This window comes from Malaya genurostris, chromosome 1 (genome assembly GCF_030247185.1).
Source record: "Malaya genurostris strain Urasoe2022 chromosome 1, Malgen_1.1, whole genome shotgun sequence".
In the NCBI taxonomy this organism is placed as follows: Eukaryota; Metazoa; Arthropoda; class Insecta; order Diptera; family Culicidae; genus Malaya; species Malaya genurostris.
The window spans coordinates 42,584,514-42,603,904 of NC_080570.1; the positions used below are offsets into that span (position 1 = coordinate 42,584,514).

General features: G+C 40.3%; 1 protein-coding gene across 1 annotated transcript; it reads right to left on the reverse strand.

The window, feature by feature from the left end:
- Window positions 1-2,804: 2,804 nt before the first annotated feature.
- Window positions 2,805-8,993, reverse strand: LOC131425754 (uncharacterized). Its single transcript, XM_058587888.1, has 2 exons — window positions 8,540-8,993; window positions 2,805-3,091 (listed from the first exon to the last, which is right to left on the reverse strand). The coding sequence occupies exons 1-2, from the start codon at window positions 8,991-8,993 to the stop codon at window positions 2,805-2,807; spliced, it is 741 nt and encodes a 246-aa protein (XP_058443871.1).
- Window positions 8,994-19,391: the final 10,398 nt, after the last annotated feature.

Here is a 19,391-nt window from a genome sequence, read left to right on the forward strand (position 1 = left end):
CTTTTCTTAGAGATGGCTGAACCGATTTTCACAAACTTCAAATGAAAGGTCTTCAGGCCCCATAAAAAATTCCTGAATATTATTTCGATCCAACTTCCGGTTCGGGAGTTTTGGGGTAAAATGCGCAAAAAAAAGAAAATATGTGTTCTAACTTTTCTCATAGCTGGCGCGACCGATTTTCACAAACTTAGGTTCAAATGCAAGGTCCTGTGGTTTCATGCGTAATTCCTGAATTTTATGCAGAACTGACTTCCGGATCCGGAAATATAGGGTAAAGTGTGTTAAAATTTGTATACCATCACTTAAAATGGGGAAAAACTTTATAAAATTTCTATATCGACCTCAAATCTTTTCCAATTGATAGTTTTTATCAGTAGATGGTCAAACAAACCGATTTCGGTTATACTTTTAAGAATCGAAGAAAATTATTTTGAAGAATACCACAGTATTATATATGATAGTATGATTGATATGAGAAAGGCATCATTACACCACTAGGTGGATTAAAACAGGTTTTTCAAAAGTGATGTCGAAACGAGGTGCATATTTTTATAAAATTTACTGGTAAATTTATCTAGTTGGCAGACCTTGTTAGATAGTGGATATATAAATCTACTTTTCGATTACTAGTCCCCAGTTTTCGCTTCCGAACGCACAGGTGATAGTAAAGAAAAGCTCCAAAACCGTAACTCCCTTCGACTTCTCAGCAAGGATTTAACCGATTTTCCCAAATCATGATTCAAATTGAAGCTCTCATTGTCTTAAAAGATACTGTGCAGTTTCATCCAGATTCGACTTCCCGTTCCGAAATTATAGGGCAATGAGTATCAAAACTTTCAAACTGTCATACAAAATGATGCAAACCCGGTACGCAACTGTACGTGCTGGTACGGAAGAAGAAAATACCAGCACCTCGGTGGATTAGAAAAAGGTTTTTAATATTCGCTTCAGTGAAACATGTTGTATCGTTTTATTTACGTATAAATACAAATTTCTTCCATTACCCAAAAAAAAAATCGGGTAAATTGAGGTTTTAGGTTACCAAAACATAATAGTGGTACCAAATTTTATCCAACGAAATTAAAAAAAACAAAACAATACAATGTTGTTCTTTATTAAATCCTTAAGATAAAAATTGGTACAATCAAGCGACTATTGTTTTAGCAGGTAAATTATTTATTTTGCAATTCCGGACGTGGCCGAAAATAAAAAGCATTGGTCAACTCGTATCATGGCGCAGGGTCTAGCGTTATTCAAAACCGCATTATATTAAAACAGTAATGAGAGCCAGCGTTACCCGTTCAGTTGGATCGAGGGAAACGCACTCATCTAGCATCTTGACGTCATCATCATTTATCTCGCTAGCCACATAAAACCTACGTCGCGAGTAATGTAATAATAGACGTACATATGGTCACTTATAATGGATTGACCCTATCATTTAATTTACTATATTGTATGCAAAATTGCAAATTGATTTAATTTTGTGCGAATGAGGAAAAACAATGAACAATTTTAAACAGTAACACGCACAGAAAACAGTAAATCGCTGGGACTGATAGGAACTAAGGAAGAAATTTACTATGATGGTTAGCGTCATACACGAGAGAGATGAACTGATGAAAGCTTGATAAATCATATGAATTGTATGAAATTCTACTTTCTTATTTAATTTAGTCATCTTGATTTTCAGGTAGAGTGATTCAAGTCCGAGGCTTCTGTTTGGTTTTCAAATTTATTTTGTTGTTGTTGTCGAAGATTATTGATGAGATCGACGAGTTGAAGAACGGAAAAACCGGGGCAATGACGGTTCGCTTCCAAAACCATTTTCGTCCTATATCATCAATAGCCAATCACCTAAATGATTCACACAATCGAGATTTTCTATGGTGTATGTTCGAATGTTGGAATTTCATATCAATATATATTCTCAATATTTTTTTTTCTACTATGATTTTGTCAGATTCTTCGGATACGATTCGGATAGTGGCACAGGAAAGCAAAGTTGAATAACTGAGATTTTCGCAGTCAAAGCTCACTTCACCTAAATGCTCCACGGTCAGTGACCAAAACAAACTGAGTGATAATGACACTGCTCATGGGAGTATTGCATTGATGCGAACCTTCGATTGAATAATAATCGACACGTTGCAAGCGAATAAAGTGCAGCTCACGTACGAGCAGAAAGTGCAGTTGAAAACAAAAACCGTTACCACGATGGTACGCTTTCCTGGCGATGCGTTTATTCGGGGTCGGAGCTTAGGATATCCAATTGGTTGTGACTAATCAATTTTTTTCTAGTACGGACATTGCGTAGAGTTTAAATCGCTGCGAAAATATGTGAACGAGAGACTTTGTGTATTCTAATTTATTCCAAATCAAATTATATCGTACGGATTTTCCAACAGAGATCGTTAATAAGTAGTAATTATATAGTGTTAAGTGTTAAGAGTGGTGTGATCAAGTCTCTTTTTATCGTGATTTTATCTTATATTAGGAAAGTACTGTGAAATACTGTTCATCGGTTAGATCTAATCTAAAAATTAACTACTCAAACTAACTAACTTATTATCACAATAAATAAATTAAATGAAATGCCTACATTTCGATAGCAAAGCTACTCAACGGGAAATACTTTTCAAATAGAGTAGCCTAATCGTCAGGCGTTTTATACAGAACTAAAGAAAGTGAAACGCGTACAGAAGACAGCGAAAGCTGAAACGGAACGAAACCAACTCAGGCGAAAGCTCATTTCGCTCCTCTCTTCCATTTCCCAGCATCCGCCGGTTCCCTGTCGACGGGGTTCAGTTTACTTCGTGCGCATAGTACTCCGGTTGTTCCAATCGCTGCGAACGTTTCCATCCGGTTGCACCGAAGCCACTGTGCGCGGGGCCAATTTCTTCTGTTTCGGCATGAGAATATACCGGCTTGGCCACAATTTCGTAGGTTGTAGACTTGTGCCCACCTCCACCGCCGCCGGTCAGTGATTTAAAACCCACTATGGTGGCAAGTGTCATCGCCAGCAGGCCGGTCATCAGTGCCTTCCCGGCTATGAGGGCCAACGTTCCAAGGGCGATGGCTCCGAGAGTTCCTGGAGAGAAAAAAGATCATTATTTAGTGAGCAAACGAGAAAAAAATTCAATTACAAGTTGGGAACGGGTGAATTAAAATAAGTTGAATTTATTGATTTTCTTTAAGTTCACAAAATTCATATTGCTATTGTGACCGAAACATATCCCAAACTGAATGTCAAATTGATAATCAACTTCAATTCCATTGTACAGGTTTTCTGAAATGGGTGGTGGAATTGTCATTCCAGTATTCAATATTCAACTACCGCAGAGCCAATTTATTAGTACACAGATCTTACATTAAAAATAATGCGAATCGTAAGATTGTTTTAGAAAATTCTGTTGACATCGCGTCGGCAATAAATCAATGAATTTGACTTGCATATTGTCCTATTGAAAACGATGTCTTACGGATATATGATCATATTGCTACTCAAGTTTTGTTAGTACACGAATTTTTATGAAATTAACCCAACTTGTAAATATAAAAGCTCCAGCAATGATGAAATTTTTAATATTCTTTTTAATAACCTTACCCATGTTGGCGTGGGACTCATTTTCAACAAATGAATTATCCTACTTCCAATGATTTGTGTTTTAGTCTTTGTTAAGACGTTGAGCCATCTTGAGCTAGTTCTAAATATGAACAGTATCTTACAAACAGATTAGAAAATTGACCTGCGAAAGCAATTATGTAATGAAAACCGCGAAAATGTTACCGCCGAGACGGGACTTGAACCCATAGCTAACTCCTAACCGGGGAAATTGTTTTACCAATCAAACTACCCTACATATGAAAACACATGAAGAAATAGCCAAATTGATTAGAAGAACCAAAGAAATAGACAAAAAAAATCTCGAATCAGTGTCGGCGACAAAGTAGAAAGGGAAAAAATAGACTTGTGATCAGTGTGTATGTTCGGTTGAATTTGTTTTCGTAGATATAAGATTGCAAGTCAATTTTTCAATTGTGTTTCCCCGTTACATACTGATCATATATATTACCCTACTTGCCTAAAATATAAAATATCGTTCAAGTAATTCCTATTTCAAACCCATTGAAAACCCAGCAGAAGCATCCATTACAATATTGGAGTTTTTGCTCAAAAAGCCAGTTTTAATTCATGTTTTCATAAATATTACAAATAGATTATTCAACAAAAAAAAATTATTTGAATTTGAATAAGAACAAAAAAGTTTGTTAGAGCATACACTAGTATAACTTCTCCAATTGAAAAAAAATATTTGAGCCAAGTTTATAAAAATTCTTCGTTACATTTTTACTCTCCATGACGGTATAAATTTAAAACACACTACGCCCAGTTGTTGTCGGAACCGGAAGTCGCACCCGAACAAAAGTCCATATGAGCAGTCTATGAGACCATGAAAACTTTCATTTCAGCCATAGTTTGTACTTGGCCGTTTCTGACAAAATGAAGAGAGTTTCGTTTTTTGAGTTATTGACCACTATTTCCGAGACTTCTGGAACCGGGAACAGGGAGCCGGCTTAGCTGAAATCGGCTCGTTCAACCAGCAATCAACATAACCATCAAATTGAAACAAATTTAGATTTTTTTTTACCCTTTTTGCATTATCGTTTTATACGACGGGTTGCAATTTCGTACGCACTTAACCCTGTATTTCCGGAACCAGAAGTCATATCTGGGTAGAATACTACATCAACCTACCATAATACCTTTCATTAGAATCTAAGTTTGTGAAAATCGGTCGAGCAGTTTCTGAGAAATTGGAGTGAAGTTCAATTTGGAGTAGACGATCACTTTTTTTCGGTACTTCCGCAACCGGGAATGAAGATCCGGTATACTCAAAATCACCGTATTTTGGTTACATACTAAACAAACATTTTCAACTGAAGAATTATACGGCTAGTTGAAAGTAAAGTTTGTCTCGTATAAAAACACGATCCTGAAAATGAAATTCTTATACTTATTAGCCTGTAATTCCGGAACCGGAACTGGTTTCCAGAAGAAATTTGATAGGGTTCTATGGAATTGTAAGAAACCTAAGCTTGTAAATATTGGTTGGGCGATCTTTGAGAAAATCGAATTCTCTGTTTTGTTTAATTTTGCACATTTTACCCCGTTTCTCCGGGACCGGATGTCAGATCAGAATGAAATTTCGTTTGCAGGCGTTTCGTTTGAATCTGAGTGGAAGAAAATCTGTGATGCATTGATTTTTTATATTATTTTGCCTGGAAAGAACAAAATGGCATCGTCATCAGCCCACTCAATTTCCTAACATTAACAGATTTGAATTTTGGAAAAAATGTACCGGTAGTCGGACTGGGATAAAATTTAGCAAATCATTTATGGGACTATCAATGGTTTATTTGATAACATATTCTCATGGTATGCAAACTAATCATATTCACTAGCCAATATAAAGAGATAGCGTATGAAAAAAGTATTCTTGAAAATGACAGTTTTACACTAAGCACCCTACCTACGGAGCCAGGAGCTTGATCCGTATGAAAATTGGGATATTTTTTTTGGCTTCTTAGGACCTTTCAGGTAAAACTAAGTTTGTGAAAATCGGTTCAGCATTCTCCGAGAAAAGTTCCGTCCATATCACTCTGTAATTCCGAAACCAGAAGTCGGATTCAAATGATACTCAGGAACTTTGTATAGGACCATAAGACCATTCAATTGAATCTGCGGTTGTGAAAATCGGTTTAGCCATCTCCGAGAAAATTGAGTGATATTATTTTAACAATTTTGGTGCATATCGCCCTGTAATAACATATAAATGAATAAATAAATAAGGAAAAAACAAATAGGAAATAAATAAAAAAGATTAATAAATAAATAAATAAATAATTAAATAAATAAATCAATAAATAAATGAATAAATAAAAAAATAAGAAATAAATAAATAAATAAATGAATAAATAAAAAACTGAGAAAAAAAATTAATGAAAAAATAAACAAATAAATAAATAAGTAAATAAATAAAGAGATAAAAAATAAATAAATAAATAAGTAAATGAATAAATGAATAAATAGTTCAATAAATAGATATATAAAAAAATAATTAAAAAATTTATTTATTCATAAATCAATATGTAAATAAATAAATAAAATAATGGATTGATGAAATAATAAATAACATATATAAATAAAAAAATTAATTAATGAATGACTGAATGAATAAATATTTAAATAAATAGGTCAATTAGTTATTTATTTATATACACAGTTCGAAAAATTCTTGTGAGTTTACATTTTATCAAATACACATGAATGGAGTGTCATATTTCACACAAATGTACATTCAAGAACATATAAAATTGAGTGATTTGAAAATTACATGGCTTTAAAACGAAAGGAATAAAAATCAAAAGATCGACATCAACAACGCGACTTGAACCGAAAAACATTGGATCACAAAGCTCACCAGTTAGTTGACTTAGCCACAGAAGCACATATCTGCTTGGCTGGTAAATCGTGCATATAAATTCATACAGTCTCACTTGCTAGCCGAGTGCAAATTACACTCGAAGCCAGTAAATTTTTGTACGAATGGAATATTGTGTCATTTGAGAAGTTCTGTAGTTATGAATTGTATCGTTTGAAGAATTATGTCAGCTGTAAAATTCATAATTTCTTTCTGTGTATTTATTCATTTCGTCGAAACTTCTCATTTTGTACTGTAAATATTTCAAATAAATATCTTACTCGTTTCCGAAATACTCACACCTCTTTTCTTGTTGAACATGCTGAGTGTAAAGACATCCAATTAACTGAAGAAGGAAGGAGCTTTCCAGCTGACAGTTGAATTGATAAGGCTACTGATTAATTCAAAACTGTCATTTGAGGATAGTAAAATGGATCAAAAATCAGTAAGCAACAGCTGATGAATGAAATTTGTATTTAAAAGCTGACTAAAAGTAAGTTGGTAGTACGCCTCTAGTGTTGGAAATCGAAAATCTTTGACAGTGATTTGTTTACATTTCTATAGAACAACTAGTGAAAGTTTGATCAAAGTAGTCAATCGCGTTCATATGGATCTAACAATAAAAAAGTAGCTCTAAAATCTGAAGTGGTCTGGTTCCTAGGCAACTAAAGTTCTTGAGATGCCGAAAATGACAGTTTGCCGAGTGCTCGGAACCTTCAAGCTAACTCCGGTTAGTGCTGTAAAACTTCATTTAATTCAATTGAAATCGAATGTGTGGACCCACTTACGAGCAGTCTACTGCAGTAAACTTCACATTCTAACACACACCCTTCGCAGTCGTACCGAATGGGCATCATCCAGTCCTTCATTCGTTTCTCTTTCCACCGAAGCTCAGTTTAACCACCGTCAGTTTATCTCTTGAAGTAACAAAATATCTCTCACAATTGAATGAGAGAGCGCCCTTTACATTCGAATTCGTTCAAAATAATGGATGAAAGGTAAACCAGTCATGTTGACTGCAATAGTAATTAGAAAATCAACATACATAAATTATTCCCTCTTTCAGTTTTCATTTTTAATATTTCGAGACACATCTCAATACATTTCAAGCAGTCTAAATTATCGAACTTGCTGGTGATAATTGAAAACTCAAATGAGCCGCCACCCTCTATTTATCATTATGCTCGGAGAGAGTTTTGTGCTATCGAGTTGATGTTTTTGCCTATTCATTCGCACTTTCTTACTACCCACAGTGAAGACAAGGAAGACAATGGCACAGGTAGACTACTTGACACTACAAACTGAGTAAGCAGAACTTCAAGTGACAAGATACTTTGGGAGCTACAAAGGTAAAATAAATGAGAAGGGATATGCTGACAGTCAACGGCCATAAATTTCATTTTCATCAAAAAATATTCGATTGAAATTAAGTTTGACTCCGGTCTTTCGAACCGAAATGTGACCAGAAGGTACAGCAAACAGTGCGAAGCATCCTTGACAGATAAGAATTCAATTTGAAAAAAGCCAGTATGAATCGGAGCTGGCACATGAAGTAGAATTTCTTGGTCTAAACGGGCAAGGGTCGTGCTTTGACGAAACAAAAGAGCTGCACTTTAATTGATGACGAAAATTGACGCCAAACTCGATTTAAAGCAGCTTCCCGATCAAAAGATTTACATTTCAACTGGACGTGAGCATGTGCTGGAAAGATCCAAGCTCGTGGTTTCCAACAAGTTCGTGAAGAAGGTCCCAATTTCGTGTTCGTCTGTCTAGGCTCTGATGGGCTTTTCAAATATATGGAATCACGGATTACAGGTCTTTTCGTGCGTAAACTGTAGTTAGCGTTGGCGGTTGGGGTGCTATAATGAAAAAGTTTTGCAGTTTAAAGTTGAAAAGCTTTTCGCAATTGAAAAGAGCTTTGCTAAATGAAATATTTTACATATTTTTAATACCTTTTAACGAAACTTTTTTCTCAAATGAAAATCAACTGTTCAAACATTCAACAACTTAATTCGCTTGGTAATTTTGAGTGTTTACTTTTTTTTTTGACTCACCTTTCATCATCATGGCAGCGGCTATCATCGTTTCTAATCCACCTTTCTTGCCCAGTTTCGATTTGCGTCCCTCGAACAAATCCCGTGCCTTCTCCATGGCTTCACTGTCCATGAGCTTCAGCCGCAGGGAGTGACTTTTGAGATAATCATTTAACTTTACTATCAGAAATTCATCCAGCCGTTTGTTCGGATCCCTCGGGAAGATCCGAGAAACTTCGGCAATTATTTCCGCCGTTTTCGTCACATTCGCGTCCGAGTCCCGAACTACACTCACTCCGGACATCAAACTATACTCGGACTGCTCCGATATCCGTTCCAGGAATGACACAATCTCCAACTTCAAGCAGGTGACACTGTACTTGTTGATGCAGATTTTCTTCGAATGATCGGTGAAGGCTCCGGAAGCGGTAGCCAGCATCGCACTGATGGCAATACCGTACACCAAATAAACCATTTTACTGGACCTAGATACTGGTTCAGTCACTTACATTTGGTCCTAACGGACACACTCAAACAAACCACTAAAACCGTTCGATATTCCGAAAACCTCAAACTGCTACTGCCATTGAATGGCGATAGATCATCTACTTTTATACTGCCTACAATAAATCGCGCTTGTTTTCCAGAGGAAAAACAACAAAAAATGCAACCCAAAGATCCCGCGGGCCGTGACCGTGTGCGCGGTACCCGAACCCAGCCCCGATCAGCCGGAAAGTGTAAAAGCCCAATTTCGCTAAATATGAGCTTGTTTCACGGCCCCTTTTCCTTGTCGCCACAGGCCACAGCCACCGCCATTACTATTGCACACTAGTTGTGCTGTTGTGGATTCGTCCGTCCGTAATGCATGATTGGTTACGATCGATCAGCCAGTTGTTGCGGATCCGGTTGCTGAGGTACGCTGCACACTGACTCACCGAGACAGACTGGCGCTAGGTTGAACTTGGCCTTGGCGCGGATAGGACGGTTGTTCGAAAAGAGGCGCCAAGTCTCCAAGTTGTGCTTGAGCTAATGGGGGTGGTACTTTGTCAGGCGCCGTTGTAGATTCTAGTGATGTTTCTAATGATGATCGCATTAGTGTTTTACTTACTGTAAAATCCAATGACTTTTATCTTAGCCGTCAACCGTTGATCTACCAACATTCCAAGTTTGTTACTTTCATTCTGCTTAGTTCACGGTTAAATTGGCCGAAGCAAACGTCAGTAATTGAATTCTTCGAGCAACAATTGCATTTTTCCAGTTCAGCGATACAAAAAGTGAACGGTTGGCTCTAAACATTGTCGATCGATATCCATCAGTAAAACAAAATCGCTAGTGGGGTTCGTTTCGGGCTCACAAATGGCCTCAACCCACCCCGCACGACACGTCTCTGCGCGATGAATCGATTCCGCAGTCAAACTAAATGTGGCTAAAGAACAGGCCTCCGTAGTGGAAAGCCGAGAGACAAAAAAATTGAGCGAACAGCGGAAGCAAGCAATGGAAGGGAATAAAAGGGATTTTATTTACTAGAGCATGCCATTAGAGCAGCAGTTTTCCCTTTCTTTCGATCGATTTCACTTGCAGAAACGTGAGTTCTTCATTTACTTTTCTCGGTCACGGAGTACAAGATTTTGGCAAGTGTTTTCGCTGCTGGTGGTCAGATACATAGCAATTGAAAGTGAACAAAATTTCCATTAACTTTTTTTTATTGATCGTTAGCACAATGGATAAAACTAAAGTTCTAAGTACTCTGAAATAGGGATTAAGTTTCAGAATGACACGAATGCTGGTTTTCGATAAATTTATAAACTGGTTCAATGGTTCGCACCTCGGAATTCAGATCACAATAATTACAATTGTAGTCCACCGAAAATTGTTCAATATATCTCTTGCAACAAGAGCAAAAATTTGGCACGGCGAATCGTGATTATCCACCACGCAGTTAGATGATTGTCTGGACTAGTAAACTCGTACCCATGCTCAAATCTAGGTCATACCGGAGATCGCTGTGATAATTGTCAAATTCGCGATCATTATATCGAGTTTTTGGAGTCTCATTTCGTTATTTGCCCTATAAACTCTAAATCGCTGGATTAGGCGTCGATTTTTCGAAAATGCTTTCGATCTGTTTTACTGACACATTTTCTATAGAAATTTTATTTCCTGAAACTGTTGTAGCTGTACCGATACGTTAATTGTCGATTTAAGATTAACTTTCGAATAGAGTTAAGGGTGAACCTAAGTCGGAATGCGAGAAAAAAAAAATGGTCTAAGGCTTCTTTTAGCTTCAGAGTTGAACTAGCAAAAATATTGAAAAAAATCAGGAATATTTTAGGAATTATGGGAAACCTTTCTGATTTTTCAGTATTTATCAAAATGTATTTCATGTGAAAAAAAAAATTCAAAATTTTCGATTTTTTTTTAATCGCATTTAAAATTTTGGTATCACTTTAGATTTTACATAAAAAATAAATCATTAATGAGTACATTACGCTGTTTTTTTTTTCATATTTTTAAAAAAATATAATATCAGACTTTAAAAAAATAAATCATTCGGAAACCATCAGTTCAAACCGAACACTAGGTGAATCCGGTCGAGTTATCATCAGATCTGCGTCGCACCTCGGAATTTCTAAAATCAGTGTTACGCCACCTGGTAAACCTGCTCAGTGAAGCACCGTAGGTACTACGCCCTCCGGATTGTGATATCGACGTATCGTGCACCTCAAAACCATCTAGTTACCTAATCGCGTTTTCGCGGTTAAATCCGCGTGTATAATTTTTCACCAAGTAACAGGAGCACAAACTCTTACGAAAGTGAACAAGCGCGCCCCCATTGAGTTGAAAAATTTGAATCAGTGAAGCACCGCCACCCCCATCAGAATTAAATTCCCAGATTAACAAATCACTACCATCTCCATCGAAACGGTGAATGTGTACGACTTGAACGGGTACAAAACGAAGAACCCGGAGTGCACAGTGGCCTGTTCAGGCACACAAAGTGACAGTGGACAATCAAATCTTCTTGAAAGTGCGTGATCAGCTATGGGGGTAAATGAGCCCCCACCCCCGGGTGGACCACCTGGGAACCGCAGAAAAATACCAGACTGGCTCGACCCAAACAACAACCATGGCTCCACCCAGGTGCTTGTGCTGAGAACAACACGAAACCTAACCATGTCCGGTAATGACCAAACGGTCAATCTCGGAAAACTTCCCAGCAAGCCCTTCATGATCGCCACATCGATTGAAACTGCCCTAGGTAAGGAAGATTACAAACTTGTAGAAGCAGCAAAGGAAGCAAGGGGGGCACGATACATCTTACGTACCAACTCCGAGCGGGTAAGTAAGAAACTTCAACAAATCCAACAGCTAATTGACGGAACAGAAGTAGAAATTGTACCACACCCGACCCTCAACTGTGTTCAAGGTAAGATTTATGATCCCGATACCATCGATGAATCCGAAGAATCGATGAGGACAAACCTTCACACGCAGGGGGTCTCCGCAGTTCGTAGAATAAAGAAAAGAGTAGACCAAGAATTTCGTAACACACCCCTATGCGTTCTTACATTTGTCGGGACAGACCTCCCCGAAAGCATATATGTCGGAATGTGTAGAGTCCCAGTCGAACAATACTTCCCGTCACCATTATTGTGTTTCCGCTGTGCGCAATACGGACACTCCAAAAAGTTCTGCCCGACAGATAAACCCATTTGTCTAAACTGCTCCTCCGCCCACGCACTCAATCCAGAAGTAAAATGTGAATCCCAGAAGAAATGCTTACACTGCAAAGGAGAACATTCACCAATTGACAAAAGATGTCCCAAATACCTAGAAAAAGAGGGCATAATCAGAATCAAGATCCAAAGAAAAATCTCATTTGGTGAGGCAAGAAAGGAATACAACGAAATCAACAAACGCACTTCCTTTGCCAGTAAGGTTCAAGAACGAATCACAAATATTGAGTTCGAAAAAAACAAGCAAATAACAGCACTTCAGGAAGAAATATCCCGACTCAGAACACAGCTAGCTGATTTCTCTAAAATTAGAACTGAACTGGAAGATCTGAAAAAACAAATAACCAATACTAGCACAGGAAGTCACAGCCAAGCCCCTGACCAACACAAAACAAAACGTCAAAAAATCGAGTCACACCCTTTCAGTGAACCCAACGCATCATACACCCGCCCACACAGTCAATCACCCAACAAATCTAGAACCACCCACAGCACCACTAACAAACAACAACAAAAAAGTAAAGTACTGAGCGAAAATCAAGAAACAGTTAATATCACCAGAAACAATCAAATTAATACGAACATGAATAAAGCAAGGAAAAGCAGGACCCCTACTAGAAATCAAATCTCTCCACCACGTACGAGATCACAAAACCCGACCTCAAAATCTAAGATCGATGCTGGGGATCAATCTAATGACACAGGTACGATGGAAGTCTCCGACTAAAACCTGCAATGGCCGAATCAAATAGCACAGAACAGCACAAACTCAACGCATTACACTCAGATCTACCAATGGAAAGCAACGCAACAAATACAGAAGCCGAAACCAACAAATTTTCATATGGTCACGAGGGGGGAGAGAAGAAAGTAACCCCCTCACCTCTCTCAATCAGTGCCGAAAATGCGGAACGAGAGATGGCAGATGGCTATGCTAGAAAATTCCAACCATCTCATCCAGTTAACACTAATTACAGTGCGTCAGACGTCAGGAGCGCTGATGAACTTCCCGCTGCCTCGATAGTCGAACAAACGCAAATCAACAACGATGACCAACAGAACGATCATCCAAACCGTACCACCGACGTAGATCCTCTTAGTGACGACGTAGATCCGCCATCCTCTCAGGTAGTGGAAGTTCCGGCTCCGGCCGATGCACCTGCTACTGTTGAGGCTCTGGGGAAAATACTTCGAGACCTGAACCACGTCCAATCGACTGCAAAACCTTGCTTTACCAGCCCAGTCTACTCTGCCCGACCAGTCCAAACCCGTCACAGTGCGTTAGACGTCAGTAGCGCTGATGAACTTCCCGCTGCCTCGATAGTCGAACAAACGCAAATCAACAACGCTGACCAACAGAACGATCATCCAAACCGTACCACCGACGCAGATCCTCTTAGTGACGACGTAAATCCGCCTTCCTCTCAGGTAGTGGAAGTTCCGGCTCCGGCCGATGCACCTGCTACTGTTGAGGCTCTGGGGAAAATACTCCGAGACCTGAACCACGTCCAATCGACTGCAAAACCTTGCTTTACCAGCCCAGTCTACTCTGCCCGATCAGTCCAAACCCGTTACAGTGCGTTAGACGTCAGGAGCGCTGATGAACTTCCCGCTGCCTCGATAGTCGAACAAACGCAAATCAACAACGCTGACCAACAGAACGATCATCCAAACCGTACCACCGACGTAGATCCTCTTAGTGACGACATAGATCCGCCATCCTATCAGGTAGTGGAAGTTCCGGCTCCGGCCGATGCACCTGCTACTGTTGAGGCTCTGGGGAAAATACTCCGAGACCTGAACCACGTCCAATCGACTGCAAAACCTTGCTTTACCAGCCCAGTCTACTCTGCCCGATCAGTCCAAACCCGTTACAGTGCGTTAGACGTCAGGAGCGCTGATGAACTTCCCGCTGCCTCGATAGTCGAACAAACGCAAATCAACAACGCTGACCAACAGAACGATCATCCAAACCGTACCACCGACGTAGATCCTCTTAGTGACGACATAGATCCGCCATCCTCTCAGGTAGTGGAAGTTCCGGCTCCGGCCGATGCACCTGCTACTGTTGAGGCTCTGGGGAAAATACTTCGAGACCTGAACCACGTCCAATCGACTGCAAAACCTTGCTTTAGCAGCCCAGTCTACTCTGCCCGACCAGTCCAAACCCGTCACAGTGCGTTAGACGTCAGGAGCGCTGATGAACTTCCCGCTGCCTCGATAGTCGAACAAACGCAAATCAACAACGCTGACCAACAGAGCGATCATCCAAACCGTACCGCCGACGTAGATCCTCTTAGCGACGACGTAGATCCGCCATCCTCTCAGGTAGTGGAAGTTCCGGCTCCGGCCGATGCACCTGCTACTGTTGAGGCTCGAGGGAAAATACTTTGGGATCAGAGTCATGCCCATGCGACTGAAAAATTCAGCCCTACCATCCCAGCCCACTCTGTTCGACCAGTTCATGAGTTAGACGACAGGAGCGGTGATGTACATTCCGGTACCTTGATAGCCGCACTAACGCAAAACGATACATTGATCCACCCAAAACTGCAGATTCACTATAAGGAGGTACCTCATCAAGATGCAACCCCACGCGTCTTCCCGATACCGGATTCGACCGACAGTTTTCCAGACATCCCAACTGGTCAATCGATCCATTCAGAGTCAGATTATGGAATGGAGAAATCTCAAGCCGTTTTCGCTCTCCAATGGAATATATGTGGTCTACGCTCACACTGCAACGAACTTCAAGCTCTCCTGACTAAATATAACCCTGTAGTAGCATGCCTGCAAGAAACAAATACTGCAGAACACCACTCCAACACCATCTGCATAGGCAAGTCATATGACCTTCTTTTTGGACCCTGCTCAACGCATTGCAGACAGGGAGTAGGAATGGCGGTCAAGAAAGGCACTCCATTCGAACGAATTCAAATTCAAACCAATATACAGGCAGTCGCAATACAACTCCACACCCCATCAAAACTAACAGTGGTATCAGTCTACTTGCCACCAAGAGACAAGAATGCAGCTGAAGATTTGCACAGCCTACTGAACGAACTTCCGACACCAGTTCTACTCCTGGGTGACCTGAACGCACACCACTCCGCTTGGGGAAGTCACCTGAGTAAGGCTAAAACTGAGGCACAGAAAAGAGGTTTCGCGATCCTGGAAACCATCGTGAACAAAAATATGATTGTACTAAACGACGGTTCTCACACCAGGATAGATCCTTCCACTGGAAACACACAGGCGCTAGATGTATCCATATGTACAACATACCTATCGACAAAGTTTATCTGGAAAATTTTACCAGACTGTGCAGATAGTGATCACTTTCCGATTCTAATTGGAACACCTGGAGCCCCAGATGAACCAAAACGAAGGCCAAGGTGGATATACGAAAAAGCGGACTGGAACCGATACGAACAATTGACCAGAAGCACCATCCGTCCCGGTCAAACGATGTCAGTGGACCAGTTTACCAGTAAAATACTTGCAGCGGCCAAAGCAAGTATACCGAGAACAAGCGGCAAGTCAGGCCCCAAGGCAGTCCCCTGGTGGAACACAGAAATTGAGCAAGCAGTTAAAACACGACGAAAACGATTGCGCGCCCTGCGACGAATAGCCGACGACGACAAGAGAAAAGCGGAAGCACTCAAATCGTTTCACGAAGCCCGTTCTTTTTGTCGCAAAATCATCTGGGAAGCCAAACAGAAGAGCTGGAATGAATTAGTACAAAGTATTAACCCAGAAAGCTCTACTTCACTAATCTGGAATCGAGTGAACAAACTGCAAGGAAAAAGATGTTCGAACACAATTACCCTAAACCTAGCAAATGGTGTTACTAACAAACCACAGGAAATAGCCGATGCTTTTGCAGACGAATACCAGAAAAAATCTTCGGATGCCAACTACAACGAAAAATTTCGTAAAAAAAATACTAACACGAAAACCAATTTTCCAAAAAGCAATCGACCAAATACCTTCAAACGCATCAATGCAAACCTCTCAATGGACGAACTAATGTGGGCTCTGTCCCGTCGCAGCGGATCGTCAACAGGACCTGATAACATAGGATATCCACTACTACAACGACTACCCTTCACGTGTAAAACTGCTCTGTTAGATCTCTTTAATCAAATCTGGGAATCCGGCATCTTTCCGGACCAATGGAAGGAAGGAATCGTAATCCCAATCCCAAAACCGGAAGGAGATCGCTGCCACCCAGCAGATTACCGCCCTATCACTCTCCTCAGCTGCATTGGCAAGCTATTCGAGCGCATAATAAATCGCCGCCTCATAACCGAACTTGAAGACACAAACAGACTAGATAGACGACAACATGCTTTTCGCCCAGGAAAAGGTGTCGATTCCTACTTAGCTCAAATGGAATCGCTTATGTCAACAACTGATGATCAACACGTCGAAATAGTATCACTGGATATATCGAAAGCCTACGACACTACCTGGAGACCAGCCATTCTCCAAACTCTGGCCAGATGGAAAATCTCCGGTAGAATATTGAACATATTAGCCAGCTTTCTTTCAAACAGAACCTTTAATGTATTCGCCAACGGCGCATCATCAAGCCGCCGTGTAGCGGAAAACGGTGTACCGCAGGGTTCTATTCTATCAGTCACACTTTTCCTGATCGCTATGGAACCGATTTTCAGGATCATCCCAGACGACGTTCAAATCCTGCTCTACGCAGACGATGTACTACTCATCGCAAAGGGTTCAGATACGATACAAATACGGAAACAACTTCGAAAAGCCGTCAAAGCAGCTGTTGGCTGGGCTGGCAGCGTGGGTTTCCAAATAGCACCCTCCAAATCCAAACTAATTCATGTTTGCAACATACAACACCGCAAACGTGGCCGAGCTATCCGAATAAACAACGTACCTATCCCTTGTTTCAGGAAAATGAAAATCTTAGGAGTCATACTAGATTCCAAACTTACCTATCTGCAACACATCAAAAAGACTAAGGACAGTTGCAGTAAAAGAATAAACATTCTACGTATCCTAGGCTGCCGAATAAAAAGGAGCAGTCGATCAACACTACTTAAAGTTGGTTCTGCATTGGTGGTGTCCAAACTACTCTTCGGACTCGTACTCACAAGCAACAACATTGAAGCATTGGAACGAAGCCTCTCTCCAATATATAATGAAGTGATACGTCAATCATCTGGAGCTTTTCGATCCAGTCCAGTGACATCAATTATGGCTGAATCTGGCTGCTTACCGTTTAAACTTCTATTGGTACAGCGGCTATCCCAACTAGCAACACGGCTTTTGGAAAAACAAACACCTGCAGACACAGCGAACTATCCAGTGTACAAAAGAGCAGCAGAATTATTTCACCAAACTACTGGATCTACGTTCCCAAGCGTTCACAGTCAGCTCAGACTTACGGACCGAAAGTGGTATAGTCCGTCACCAATAATCGATAACGAACTAAGGAGAAAACTTAGAGCAGGTACAAGTAGCCAGATAGTTACAGCTCACTTTCAAGCTCTCATAAGCAATCACTATCCTTCGCACGAACAAATTTACACCGACGGCTCCAAGGACGACCAACAAGTTGGAGCAGGTGTGGCATCAGAAAGTAGTAAAATTGCATACACCTTACCTGGACTCTGCAGCATATTCTCAGGCGAGGCATACGCTCTGAGCAAGGCAGTATCATTGGCAAAGGAGGGTAAAACAATAATATTCACTGACTCAGCTAGCTGTCTAGACGCTCTTGCCAGTGGCCATTCCAGACATCCATGGATCCAAAAAATTGAAGCTGAATTAGAAGGGCGAAATATAACCTTAAGCTGGGTCCCTGGACACGCCGGTATACCCGGAAATACGGAAGCTGATAAACTAGCAAACGAAGGTAGGAACGGCAATCCAATAACCCTCCCGATCCCGTCGCAAGATGTTGTCCGCTTCACAAAAGAAAAAATATGGAACGTCTGGCAGAAAGACTGGAGCCGAACCACATCACATCTTCGAGAAATCAAACCCAACACAGAGAGACCTGTTGATAGAAGATGCGCCTCTGAACAGCGAACCCTGACAAGACTGCGAATCGGGCACACTAACTTCACCCACTCCTACCTAATGGAACGAAGCGCACCACCGATCTGCCGTTTCTGTGGAGATCAAACCACTGTAAAGCATATCCTCGTGTACTGCCAAGGCTACGCCCAACTGCGAAGGGAGTATAACATCACTGGATCGATTGCTGATGTGTTATCAAACGATAGTGAGAAAGAAGCATCACTACTAAAATTCATCAAGCAAACACAACTAATCGTTTGACTTAATATCGGTTTCCCAGGAAACCAAACTGACACGAATGCCACAAAGATGGTAAAGTGTCATTAATAAAAAAAAAAAAAAAAAAAAAAAAAAAATTCGGAAACCATGCATCTCCTTCAAGTGGTCATCATCCGATGGAGACGCATGGTATTTAGTTCTAAAATCATATATCACATGCCCTTAGAACTAAACATAATTCGTTTACATCTACAAGTTGAGCTCAGGACTCGAGTATTGACATAATTAATAATGATAAAAGAATTTTATTCCTTATGTTATTTACACACGCCCGCACGCCTGGGTCGATTTAACAAGCAATGATGTAGGGAATGAATTAGTGAACATGTGTGCCAGCGGACGTTTGTAATTCGTTTCTAACTTCAACATCTTGCGGGACAGTCTGGAGGTGTCGAGGTTAGCTATTAGCAGTCCTAAGAAATACTACAAACCAGATAGAAATTAAGTCGAAGCGCCTGCAGCAAGCCCCGAAGACCCAAAAAGAACGTATTAATTCGCATCGTCGATTTTCTATACGAACAACATGTTCTTTTAAACTTAATAATTTCAGTTTTCTGCTATTTTCTGAAGACGACTCCTTTATTAAACAGTTTCGGAAAATCGTATTGTTTTATTGCTTTAATCGAAAAATGTATTAACTAAAAATGAATGAGACACTGAGCTATGTATAATAATTGAATTTTAAACGCTTTCGCAAATATAGTTCATCGAAATTACTTGCACTTAGTGATCCTTTTCTGGTGTTTTGTGGAGTACTTTTCTCACGTATCAGTTCGAGCCCGTTTATTATGTATCTAACA